A 14,037-nucleotide genomic window follows, 5' to 3' on the forward strand; every position below is an offset into this window, starting at 1 on the left:
AGGGGGCTGGAGGGAGGGGGTGGGTCGGGTGAGGGTGGGATAAAAGAATTGAAGTTGAAAAATATTTTTTTTAAATAAGCGTTAAATTTACTTTTTCATCAAATTTTTTTTTTGATTTTTTCAACAAAAAAGTTGTAATTTGAAATTGGTGGAAAGTTATGGAAAATGTTTTCCTTGATTTTTGAAGGGAAGTCATTTTCCTTGAATTTGAGGAAAATGAGTTGATTTGGAAAACATTTTCCAAAATATTTAACCCAACCAAACATGAGAAAATTGGAAAACATTTTCCGAAAAATATTTTCCTTCATACCAAACACACCCTTAAATATTTTGTCAAAATAAGGATACAAGTTTTTGGGTATCCCTTCTAATAACATTGAGTAAGCAGAGGGAAGCCCATACTTCAGTTTCATTAGCTTTTGCAATATCTTCTGAAACGACCAACTCTTGGGACTAATCTCTCTTCACGACACAAGTTTTGCTTTCGTAGAAAACTTTCATCTGACACGTTAATCGCATCAATTATCTGTAAAAACTCATCACATTAGCAAGAAAATAAATTTTAGTATTTAAAAGTAGATATATTCATCCCCGCAAGTACCAAAAAGGTTTTATAATTATACAAATTGAAATAGACAAATGCAGCATTGAAGTGGTTGTTGTCTCCTGTATTCAGATTAGCAAACCAGAAATAATAAAAGATGAAAAGAAAAACACAAAGAACTATCCGAGTCCACAGAACCCACTGTGTGTCCTTAAGAAATTTAATCCCCTCAAGTACCCGAGGTTGCAGATTAATTCCTCCCAAGATAAAATGGATTAACCATTAAAGAAGTAGCGGTACCTCAAACTTTGATAATTTCAACGTACTCAAAATGACAGCAATGAATCACACACACAGACACGATCGATCGATTTTGTTTTGTAAGAAATGTATGCAAAAGAAGGGAAGAATTCGATGCAGAAAAATGAGAGAAAACCTCTCTATTTATAGCCAACAAAGAGTAAAGGTCATAACCCTTTGGAAAGTAAACAACCTTTCAAAAAGGTCACAACACTTTGAAAAAGGCATAACCTTTCAGACGGTCACAACCCTTTAGAAAAGACACAACCTTTCATAAAGGTCACAACCCTTCGGCATAGTCACAACTCTTCAGGAGAATCACAACCTTTCATTTCTTGTTCACACATTTAAAATCCAACAGCGGTATGGATAGGAAAGCCACAAGTTCCGATAGTAAGCGGCTTATAAAGTCTTCTAATGTACCTGGACCGTTAGCTTATATCTTCGACTTACCGTTATCTTGTTATCAATGGATGGAAGCTACTTAAAATGAGGACCTGCTCCATCTGCAACTTCTCTTTAATCCAAGAAAATCATCATCTGTTTCTGACTGTTCTATTTTATAAATCTGTCAGAATCTGCATCATGTCTTTCGGAAGCCCTCTTCATTGAATTTCAAGTTCATTCTATGTATATTCTGTATAATACCATTCTTGCTCTTCTTCACCTACCTGGCCATCAGTTACTTCACTCATATCTCTCCTAGCATTAATAGTAGCAGCACCAGTATCCATTTCAGAATCTGCACGAATGCATGTTGTTGGGTTTTCATGAAACTCTCCCCTGTCTGGATTTACCTCCATTGGCTCTCCCATGATACCTATTTGAGACGTTCGAATTTTTGAGGCGAACTCTTCCCATGTCATGTTATTTCAATGAAGGAGCAAACTGTTAAGATTCATCGCATTTGAGCAGATAGTTAGTTTGTGATCAAAACATCTCCTGAAACACGGAAAAGATTTAAAAACTTTACCCTTTTCTGGGGTAACAAACTAACAAATAAAGTTACATGGTATTTGAGTAAAGAATATGACATTTGCAGAAGCATCATTTCGTCAAAATTATTTTATAAGATGAAAAATTATTTAAACTTTTCTGTGAAGTCAGCTAACTGATTCAAGTCAAAAACATCAAGTAGCTTACCTTCTTCTAGTGATGAGCATTCTTTCAATATTATACCATTGTTATTGGATAAAAAACATTGCTCTCATCAGAAATCATGAAATCTAACGCAATCATCCGAGAAGAAAAGGAAGAGAATGGTGTCAATTCCTCCTTGCTGGCGATTGTTTTTTTGAAATAAAATTTGGAAATAGAGCGTTGAGAGGAGCCAATGTCTCTTCTCCTCCATAAATTTCTCCGGATGCCACATAAATATGAATATCATTACCGAAACCACCAAGTGCTCAAAGCATACGGCCAATTTCCTCAGTATTGAAGGGGATTTTCCGTTCCTTCATTCCTTATACGGGTTTCTTGCCTGCAAGTAATGCCAAAGAAGTAATACCATATTAACTATAAGTAGGGGAATTGTATGGACTAATGGTTTACTAAAATAGGTAGTGACTCACATGTAATGTCTTCCACCACTTTTGATAAATTCAGCAATGATAATCATTCTTTTTTAATTTTTCATACATTAGTGAAGTAAGCAAAACACTATATGCTAGCACACAAAAAAGGAGGATAAACCATAGCAAAAATTAACATCCGTTCAAAATTTAGAAGACACCAGAGAAGTGTTTCAAAGGAGGAAAAAGACATTAAGTGAAAAGTGAATGAACTTTTTTAGTATCCTTATATGAACTCTTGTCATTATGTGAGGAGGTGTGTTTTTTTTTTTTTTTTTTAATCAACGATGCATTCATAAGAAATCTTTATTTTGCATAGTATTAGTAATGCAATCACTTTACAACCCTACAACACAATATTCATTCTTTCTCATCAAACAGATAAACATACCAAAGACGCATAGAGGAACACCTAATATATGCCGAAAAAATAGCAGGTGTAACCAATTTCCACATATCATTTACATGAGATTGATGATATCTAATCCTCCTAACTCAGCGTATATTTAACTTGCGGAAGAGAACTAAATCAACCATTATTCTTTATGAAAGCTTATATTAACTTAGGAGAACCAAGTAAAAGAGACGTGCAATGCAAGATAAGAGTAAAATTAAATGTCTGATTGATATAGCTCAAAGTCAGAAATGTTTTAATTATAAACATCAGTGAAAAAACAAAATACATCATAAACCACAAAGTTTAAAAGTGTTTTGAATATCTAAATATAGCGACCGACAAAAAGCTTTTGATTTCATATTCTTGTTGTGCATCCACCTTAAATAATTAAAGTTATAAGAAACAAAAGAGAATCAGTGATCCCCCTAGTATTACCCGGAGTGTGGCTTTTAGGCCTATTGTAAATGTAATATAGAATCTCCATTTAAAGATAGGAAGTCGTATATGTGTGATTTTTTTTTATTCTACATTGATCATGTTGGATCCAAAGATGCATCTTTTACCACCGATTTTGGATGAATAAAAGATTGAGTCCATCTTTTAGGAGAACACAAAATTATTTATCCTCTTTGCTACAGTGAGCTATATTCGTAAACCACTAAGTGTATAAATAAAGAGTCATTTTTTCTTTCATATATATTAAGTCCATTAAGTACTTCATAAATAACACGAAAAGCCTAAAACATCAAATATATATAAGCAATTCATATAGTGACTTCTTAATAAACTCTGTTAAGCTCCTTGGTGTGCAGCAAGTAAGAACCATACTAAGCACCTAGCCCAAAGAAAAATTTAGGAGTCCAAACATATTGACTGAAGCAATCATCGTCAACATAATAGAAACTTATAATCTCATGATAATATTGTTAACTATGATCAAACTTAAGGCTTTCTTACCAAGAAATAGATCTTCATATGAACACACAAAAATGAACTACACTAATATCAATAGAAAAAATAAAAGAGAAAATGTGATCAAATAACTAATATTCAACATGAATAAAAAGAAAAGAGCAATATTCATTAGAAAATAATCAATAATTTATTCGCCAAACACATAGTAAATATCATTTTATATCAATACACTTTTACTATAGAATTAAGCTAGGTGTATCTGCAGTATAAACATTTCACCAAAAAAATGGACAATTTTTTTAGGTATGAAGTCTCATATACTCCTTCCTATACCTCATATTTGCAGTTTCTTTCCTTTCTACCCAAAGTAAATGCAAATGCACACACCTGCAATTAATAAATTGAAGAAGAAAAACTCACTAGATTTCAATTATCAAGAATAGGGAAAAAATAATTTTAAAATAAAAATTCGTAAATTGAGAAAAACGAAGAGAACAAGGAGAGCCAAAAAACCAGCAACACATAAAAACAACTAATGAAATATAAACTCAATGCATGCAACACGACTTCAATCCAAGTACCAAATAAATCAGCAAAATTGAAATAAAAATTAAGCCAATCGACTGAAAAATAGACTAAAGGAGCCCTAAATTCAAAAAGTAAAAACTTAAAACCAAATCTAACAGTGACAGGCCGATCTCGCGAGAAAATATGATTAACTTAAGCATAAACAAATGGAAGAAGAAGATGCAAGAGGTATTTTTGGATAGATAATATGGTTAGTGATTACATGTCAAACATTGTTAACGTGAAGAAAAAGATAAGAGTGAAAACTCACCAGCAGAAAGAAACACCATTTTCATTTTCAGCCTAAAAGAGTGTGTGAAATAAGGCTTAGCATGATTTGCTATTCCACCATTTGAGAATTGCAGACACGTGTAAAAGAAGCATATACACTTGTTTAATAGCCAATAAAATAGGTCCATACAAGGCAGAGATAAACTAGAGTATAAATATGCAGTTTGCGCAAATAAGAAGTTGATAGACTTGACAAGAACTTGTACTGATTATTTTTGGTGTGTGCACGGATAGTCGAGATGTTGACACATTACTAGAATTTGAATGATAGTCCAAATATGTTGACACATTATTAGTAATGTTTGTAAATGCAGAATGTTTCTAACAACTTTGAGCATTCTCCCTTTCTTACTTTTTGATTATTTCGTTTGGGTGTAAATTTGAGTCAATATTTTATGTAGTCTACCTTATCAATGATTTTGTAGATGCTTGAGTGAATAAATTTTATTTCCATACTTGATCATCCCTTTCGCTAATTCATATACACAACTTGAATAAACTGTTTCTTTGTAATAAATGATATATATATATGCATAATACATGAATATGATTCTTAATTTGGTTTTAATTGACAAATGATAAACTGTGATTTTTAACTTTGTCAATACAAATAGAGACTTTAACTATTTAAAACTTGAACAAATAAACATTCAAATTTTATCTCTGATACGTGTGACTTGTGTGTATTTCACACATTTTATCATGTAACATTTGAGTGTTTATTTATTCATATTTTAAATAGCTAAAGTACCTACTTATTAAGACGTCATTGGGTAGAGTATATTAAAAATAATAATGCATGCATTGGCCTTGTGTATTACTAGTATCTTGTTTGATACTCTGTTCCAACCTATGTATACACTATTGTGTATTAAAATAAAGTGTGTATTGCTAATACCATGAATTTCTAGGTATTAGCAATGCAATGATGTTAATGCAGGGAAAAAAACATAAGTAGACACTTTTACATAAATAATAACATATATATGGCCTATTCAGTGAATAACATTTATGGCAATTTAATATTTACTTCCTTAACCTTTTCGCATTCTAGCAATTTAGTATTTACTTTCTTAACCTTTTTGCATTCTGAATAGATCGTGTTAAAATATGAGAGAAATTTAAGGCACCATGAACTCTTCAGTTCCTTTTTTAAAGATAAAAATAACTGTCATTCATAAGAATTCTACTAAATCAGTCTTCCTTCTACAAACACTGTTATTTGGGAGACTATACTTTTTTTCTTAAACTGAAAATTACTCACATGGAAGAAGAAATTACAATTTTGGTTCAACACAATGGTAAATGGGATAGTGAATACAATTTCAACAAATTCATAGTTGATGGCGTGACACTAAAAGTGGATTCGAATTTGGATACCATTCATGATGAAATAACGAAGAAACTTGGGGTTTATGCTTCTACTGATACAATTGAAATTAAATATTCCGTGAAGCAAAATTATACTCCAATGAAGATCTACAATGATAGGAGTTTGAGATGGTATTTGGATTTGAAAAGAAAAAGTTCCTTCACAGATTTTCCTTTGTGTATAACATTGAAGGAAAAAAACTGTGACGGAATTTTGTCAAATTCGAATCCCATCAATTCAAGTTCTAATTCTACCCATGATATGCAACTGGTAGAACGCGTTGAACTCACTCAAACACTTATTTCAATAGACAAAAAATACTTGCATGATGAAATGGAAAGTGACGAAGATGGTATAATCGACAACAGAGTTCACAAAGACATAAAAAAAAGGTCAGTTGTATATGAACAAGGAGATACTCCAAGATGTTTTGAATCACATTTCCATCAAGGAGAATTTTCAGTTCAAAGTTAAGCATTCGAGTACAACGAGGTAATATAGAACTTCAACTAATAGTAACAATTATTTTTATAAGTTGGTATCAAATTCGTGGTAGTACTTGTTGTTGTGTTTGCTGATGCCAACAAAAACTTTTAGTATATACGACTTGGTATAAAGAAAATTCTAGTATATAATAATTGGTATATAGTATGTTTTGGTACATAATACTTGGTATAAAGTATATTCTAGTATTTAATACTTGGTATAAACTATATTCTAGTATATAATACTTGGCATAAAATATATTCTAGTATGTTTTACTTGTTAAAGAGTGTCTTTCAAAATAAAACACTTGGTATAATATTTGAGTATAAAATACATGGTATATTTCCTTCTTTGAGGAATTGAACCGTGTAATAGTCATGGTCCAGATAGTTCCATCAGCATGACTTTGGTTTTACTAGTAGGAATTAAATCAAGTATTGTACCAGATTGGGTGTATGGTGTTGCTAATACTTTACTGAAGGATTTATTTGTGGTCTCCTTATTGAGCTCTTCAATTTTGCAACTATAATCCATATCCATGGAGTTATTGCAACTATAATCCACATCCATGGAGTTAGTGTTGGAGGAATCAGGTTAAGATAATGGATTGGCAATGTTAGAAAACATTTTATATGTTTCCTAGAGAGAAGCCTATAATCATGCAATTAATAGGAAGAATTCATGGTAAAATCTCAAAAGCTTCAAATCAAATATGTAGCATATATAAAATATTTTTACAACTATTAAACTTCAGAATTCTTGATCTTAATGATCCTTGGAATAATATTCTATAATATGTTACAATCACGATATGATGTCAATTAATTTTGCAGGTATTATCTCGTGTGTGTTGATGATCAGTGTTCATGGTATTTTAAGTCTTCCAGCCTTAATAATTCAAATATATTCAAGGTGAGAAAAATTTACAATGTTCACACATGTGGAAATGAGTCGAGATTTTTTTCACAACGTCATGCTACTTCAAAGTTTGTTGGAGGCTTGATAACGAGCAATGTGGACGATCCTAAGACAATATATACTCCAGCTGATATACAATGTGACATTAGAAATCAATATGGTGTTGATTTGAACTACATGAAGGCATGGAGGGTAAAAGAAAAGGCACTAGAGATATTAAGAGGTAAACCTAGAGATTCGTATTGAAAGTTGCCTAGCTACTTGTACATGGTGAAGCATACAAATCCTGGATCTGTTACAAGATTGGTAAAGACAGAGAATGGACGTTTTTTATATGCTTATGTAGCTCTTTACGCCTCAATTAAAGTATGGGAATATTGCATGCCTGTTGTTGTTGTTGATGGTAGTTTCTTAAAAGCAGCCTACAGGGGAACAATTTTGACGGCTTGCACACAGGATGCAGCAGGTTAGTTTAAATTGAATGTCTATTGGTTATTAAACGAGTTCGGATAAATTTTTCAAGAATGTTATCTACTTATTCACATTATATATAGTCTACTATTAGAAATATTTAAACATGATTTTGTAGCCTAATTCATTATATGTGTATTTTACCAATGAATCAGGTAAAAATACTTTCATTAGCTTTTGCTGTAGTTGATTCAGAGAATGATGCATCATGGAAATGGTTTTTCGAAAGGATCCGAGAGACCTGTGGCACAAGAGAAGGTATGTGTATCGTATCTGATAGGCATGAAAGCATTCTGAACGCCACTTCTGTTGTGTATCCAGGGGTGCCTCATTGTGTATGCTTATACCACCTTTGGGGCAATATTAAGAAAATTTTCAGGAAGCACCATAAGGTCCTGAGAAAAATATTTTTTGTAATGGCTAACGCATACACAACAGAGGAATTCAATCAATACATGACTGAGACCTATAGCATTGACGAGAGGGTGAAAGAATACTTATTCGATATTGGATATCACAGATGGTCAATTGCACACTCAAATGTTAATAGATTCATGGTGATGACTTCAAATATTGCCGAATTTGTGAATGCAGCTGATAAGGAGGCCAGAGATCTTATATATGATTTGGTGGATTACTTGATGAAGATGATTGGTCGCTGGAACAATACAAACAGAAATGAAGCAATTGCAACAGGCACAACACTCAACACAAAATATGAACACCTAATGAGGGAGAAAATGAAGGAATCACAGGGAATGATGGTATATAATCTGTTTGTGATATATCGTTTTTTATACATTGCATAAAAGTTGGTGTACTACCTCTAAAAATTATTTTTAAAATGTAGGTTGTCCCATCAATGGAATATTTGTATACAGTTTATGATGGAGGTAAACGTCATATAGTCAATATGCGTGAAAGGATATGCACATGTAGGCAATTTCAAATGGATGTTATGCCGTGTAAGCATGCTTTGGCTATTGTGAGAAAATACTACATGAGTGAATATGAATATTGCTCTGTATACTACAAGAAAGATAACCTATTAAACACATATGAAGTTCCAGTGTATCCTATTCCTGACGAGAGTATATGGGAAATTCCTCCGGATGTTGCAGCGGATATTTTCCTACCACCCAAAGGAAAAATCAAACCTGGCAGGCCACAAAAGATAAGGTACAAAAACGGTGGTGAATCAAGACCAAAGAAGTCAAGAATTACATGCGGAGTGTGTGGACAACAAGATCACAATAGGCAGACATGCCGAAACATTCCGCAAGCAACTTAGCTTTTTAAATTTAGTTCTCAAATTTTATCTTTGCCTTCTTCTTTTAGAACATAGTTGGCTAGTATTTATGCTTATTTTACTCTGTTTTTTTATAATTAATGTATTGAGTCTCATGTTTGAAGACTTTTTTCCTGTTTTTTATTTCATTTGTTGTCTAATTAAACTTATATTATATATATATATATCAGATGTCATTTCGAATATAGTTGTCAATAAACTTGCAGCTTGAAATGAAATAATGTGTTTTCTTTTTCTTCTTTTAAAGTGAATTTAGATATACCTAGATACTAACTTAGATGCTCTGCCATTACTATAAAAGCTACTGGACATCAATGGTATCGGAGTGCGCCTCTTCACTAGGGTGATTAAAGTGCAATGAAATGCCTTAAAGTTGAATATGGTTCGCGTTGCTACGCTATAAGTTGCCACCAGGATAAGTACAATCATTGTAAACTAAGAAAAAGAAGAAAACAAGATGTCATTTGTTGACAGAAGCAGGGCCAATTAATCGAGCAGAGCTCCAATTCCCTTGGCAATTGACGTACCAATTTAAATACTTGGGCATTCTGGTCCTAAGGAATTCCCAGTTCCTAAGGAGGTTTGAACTCCTTTACCTAATAAATTAGTTTGGGTCGATGATTGTTAGACCTATCTAGCAGTTACGACACTCCTATAATTAAGGTACGAACTCCAGCAGATGACATCATTAGTACCAAATCAGCATTGTGTCAGATGCTATAGGATAGGAATAATATTACTAACTTATCACGTAAGAAACCAACAATTGTTATTAAAGACAATCGCATCACTTTAAGGTATGAACAAACTCTTTAAACCAAATTAGAATAAAAAGAACTCTTCATAAGAATATGAAAAAATAAAATTAATATCAGTTCATCACTTAATTAAAATAAACAAAGTAATGTACTATTTCAAAAGTTAATCCATAATACCAACTTAACTATAAAAGATCAGTGACTCAGACACTCACAATCTTAATTCCAATTCCTCTTAATTTCATAAGATATAAGCTAATTATTATAATGCTTTACATGATCAATTTTTTTCATTATTCCCGACGATTTAGATTCACTAGAAATATGTTTCTCTAGTTTCATCTTGCCATAATTCCACAACAACGATCCAAACTTGATGCGATGTGTATTGACATCAAATTCATTGTCAAACACATTACTACCACATATGAATCTTTCCGCAAACAGAGCAACATAAATGCCACGATCCCTGTAATAAAAGAAAAATCAAATAACATCAATGATTAAAATTTTAAAAGAGTTTACCCATGTTTACTTTAGTGATTTTAGAAATAAAAGGCACTTACGCATCTTGTTGTAACGGCAAATCTTTAATCATCACAACATTGGAAGAATCAACCAATGCCTTATTCTTATACGGTCCATTATTTAATTGAATATCAGTCCTTTTTCCAAAGAAATTCAAAATCAAGAGGAAGAGCGGGATAATAAACCTATATGCATCAACAGAACTGCGAATATTGGCTCTAAAAGCAACATCACCCATCGAATCATACACATTTATCGATCTATCTTTAAAAGATAATCTTGCCATTAACCATTGATCATCAACACAAAGAGGAAACAATATGTGATCAACAGTATGCCACAGCCTATTAGAAAACACAAATTCACCAAGAATGTACTTGGCTATATCATGTTCAGGCTTCACCACATCACCATCTCCATTATTTTCAATGAATTTCTTATAAAGAGCTTTTATCTTGAGATCAAATAGATAATCAGTTGTAGTGAACTTCACTGGAACATCATCACACATCCCTTTCTTTCTGAGATAATAAAGGATAACATCCAAATGTTGTCATAAAATTCAAAATATTACTATATAGTTCATAACCAAATAATCAATCACATTAAGGCCTCATTTTTTCAAAACTAATTATACACAATTATTTCATATTTACATACCGAACTTTCCAAAGTTTGACCACCAAACGCGAACTTGTGGAACCAATCTTTCTTATTGATAATCGTCTTTCCAAATTCAAACGGAGGATTGAGAGTATTGTCCTTTTTAATGTAAGGATACTTCCTATAATTATAAATTTGTATATTAGAAATACGTTATAATTAACAATACAAACACCTATAAATATAATGAAATACTTACTTGTTGCGTGGTCTACGACCTTCATTCATCCATTCTCTAAATTCACCCATCTCCTTGAAACATTTGTCATCAAGAGTAAAACTTCCAAAAGGGTGAACTACTGTTACAATACTCTTGGAAGAGGCTCCTGCACTCATATTGTCACCTAATCCATTACTATTCAGATATGGAGATTGATGTAATGGGCCGAGACGCCTATTTCGTGTGATATGTCATGTCACAATGTTTTCTACCTCTGAAAAATAAGACTTATCAATCCCGTTTATGTGCAACTTGGCATGTAAATGGATGAATCTGAGACTCTGGGACATCAATATAATCTATCGATAAGATTTCTGGAGCTAACTCCCTTGTTTCAACTTCACCAACTGAAAATGTATAACAAATAATACTTGTAAAATCTTACAATATGGTTAGTAGTTGTCTATTCTAAGAATATATATCAAGGATACAATATAAAAATGAATTTTTTTATAGATATATATATATATATATTTTTGCTTGTATATTATACCTAGTATAATATATCTTATTAGTTTAAAGATCCCATTACATTCAAATTAATATTGTTTATGTACCTCTAATAAGCTATTAATAATAACATTACTCATACTTGGTATAAGATTTAACATACCAATTTTGGATTCATTGTTGGAATCTTCATTGATGGTTTGAATATTGTCTAAGTGAAGAGTAACATGTTGGTCACAATTGATATTATTTTCATAATATTCTTCGTCACAATCAACATTCACGCCTCTGCCTCTAAATTCTTCATACTGCTATTAATTAAAAATACATAAGTAAGACATAAAATACACATAGGCATAAACATATTTTGATCTACAAAATTAAAAAGATACTAATTGAATACCTTAGAATCATTGTTTCTATCAACTTTATCGCTTAGAGCTTCAATTGCGTTGAAATTTTTTGAGTCAGATTCCATCATGAGCTTCTTTAAACTATGAACTTCCTGTTTTATCTAATCAACAAACAACATAATCAAAATACTTCTCACAAATATAGTATATTAACACCTAAAAAGAAGGAAAATTCACATACTACTTGAAAGTCTTCCCTTAACTCCTTCTGTCCATCAGATATGCGTCTTATCGCATCAATCACATTCATATTATTCATAGGAGGTACAGATTTAGGTTTGTTTTTCGTTTTGCTTGAGACAAGAGGTGGTGTAGTACTAAAGTCGTCATCAACTAATTGACTTGCAACTTCAACTCCATTTGATTCATCATTCACCACAACGTCGCCAACTAAATCATTCAAATTCATCGCAGACTTCTCAAAAGGAGTTGCAGAAATATTCCTCACCTTCAACTACATAGTAATTTAACAACAATACAAATTAAGCATATAATTAGTCATAGTTGCAGTTCATAAAGTATAAGAAAAAATCACCTTTGTGGCAGATAACATCTCTGAAACCTTGGTTGAATTTGAGCTATATAACACGTTCCAACTTAAAATTCGTGGTATCCTTTTCCCAATCATAATAGCAAATTGTTCATTTGATTGCGCACAACACTCATAAAACCAAACTTGAAATGCTAAAAGAAGTCCATACAATTTACTAAATTTCTTTCCAATCTTTCCTCTTAAAACTTTTTTCAAGGATGCAAAGGTCTCATGAAATACTAATTTTCCCCACGGATAAGTTTCATACTCACCAGACTCGACCACTTCAAAATGCCAATTGGGTACTTTATTTTCAGGGAGGTCACACAACAAAAATGTGTTAATAAAATGAAGAATCGAAATTTTGACAGCATCTTGATCAGTTGTCCAACGTTTACCTTCAAAAAAATCAGCTATTGTTTGAGCAGTAATCTTTTTAATGCCATCAAAACAACGATCAATCAAGTTATTTTTTTCCCATGAATTACAATTTTCGTTTTCCACTCCATTACATTTTAGTCCTGTCATAATGGCAAATTCACCTAACCCAAAATGTATCAATGAACCATTCACTAGTAGCCAAATCTCATCAGTGTTTTCTTGAACAACCTCCATCATCAATAAGGAATGTATCAATTGTGTTTGAATCATCACTGGAGGTAATTTGAGAAAAAATCCAAAACAAGTGTCACTAAATATTTGCAACTGACTCTTGGTCAACTTCTCTTCAAACGATTTGACGAAATCTAGATTAGGAGCGCCAAGCTTAGGTTTTTTATGTTTGCCAACTTCAAAATATAATTCCCAATTCTGCACAATACAAAGTTGAAATTTTAGAACTAACAGTGACAATAGTATAAAAGTTATATGGCTGCAATTAATATGCTCTTATGGAACATATGCACGTACAAGGATAATTCGTGCATAAAGACAATTCACTCCTATTAAAGTAACATACACTTGTTGGTGTATATTACTAAACAATTCTCGAAGTTCAATAAAAAAAAATATTAAAATTACAAAATACTTTGCAACACCTAAGTCTCATGAATACAATACCTTCAATTTAGATTTTTGTGGTGCAACTTCAATAAATTTTCTCCTTTTGACGTTGACACTCCGACCTTGATCTTCAGGATCAAATGCAATAGATTTTCCTTTTTTGATCTCGTCCAACTTTCTCCTTCTCAGGTACTCCTTTGACCTCTCCTCCTTCCGTCGATCAACAACACTATGATCAACTGTCGGTAGTGGCAAAACACTACCACTTTGAATGTTACAACAGTTTGAATGGGACATAGGTGTTGGAGACAACAAACGAAAGTTAGGCTC

The 14,037-nt window shown here is 32.2% G+C and overlaps 1 protein-coding gene across 1 annotated transcript; it reads left to right on the forward strand.

The window, feature by feature from the left end:
• Positions 1-5,849: 5,849 nt before the first annotated feature.
• On the forward strand, positions 5,850-9,123 carry LOC107062483 (uncharacterized). Its single transcript, XM_015313151.1, has 5 exons — positions 5,850-6,349; positions 7,277-7,553; positions 7,638-7,827; positions 8,007-8,596; positions 8,683-9,123. The coding sequence occupies exons 1-5, from the start codon at positions 5,850-5,852 to the stop codon at positions 9,121-9,123; spliced, it is 1,998 nt and encodes a 665-aa protein (XP_015168637.1).
• The last annotated feature ends 4,914 nt before the right edge of the window (positions 9,124-14,037 follow it).

The sequence above is a fragment of the Solanum tuberosum genome, unplaced genomic scaffold (genome assembly GCF_000226075.1).
Source record: "Solanum tuberosum cultivar DM 1-3 516 R44 unplaced genomic scaffold, SolTub_3.0 scf00232, whole genome shotgun sequence".
In the NCBI taxonomy this organism is placed as follows: Eukaryota; Viridiplantae; Streptophyta; class Magnoliopsida; order Solanales; family Solanaceae; genus Solanum; species Solanum tuberosum.

Excerpts from the sequence above, each read along its gene's own strand:
- LOC107062483 (XM_015313151.1), top strand. The coding sequence starts at position 5,850 with ATGGAAGAAGAAATTACAATTTTGGTTCAACACAATGGTAAATGGGAT. Across the intron at positions 6,350-7,276 it reads CACAAAGACATAAAAAAAAG|GTATTATCTCGTGTGTGTTG; the intron begins GTCAGTTGTATA and ends TTAATTTTGCAG. Across the intron at positions 7,554-7,637 it reads ACTACATGAAGGCATGGAGG|CATACAAATCCTGGATCTGT; the intron begins GTAAAAGAAAAG and ends TACATGGTGAAG.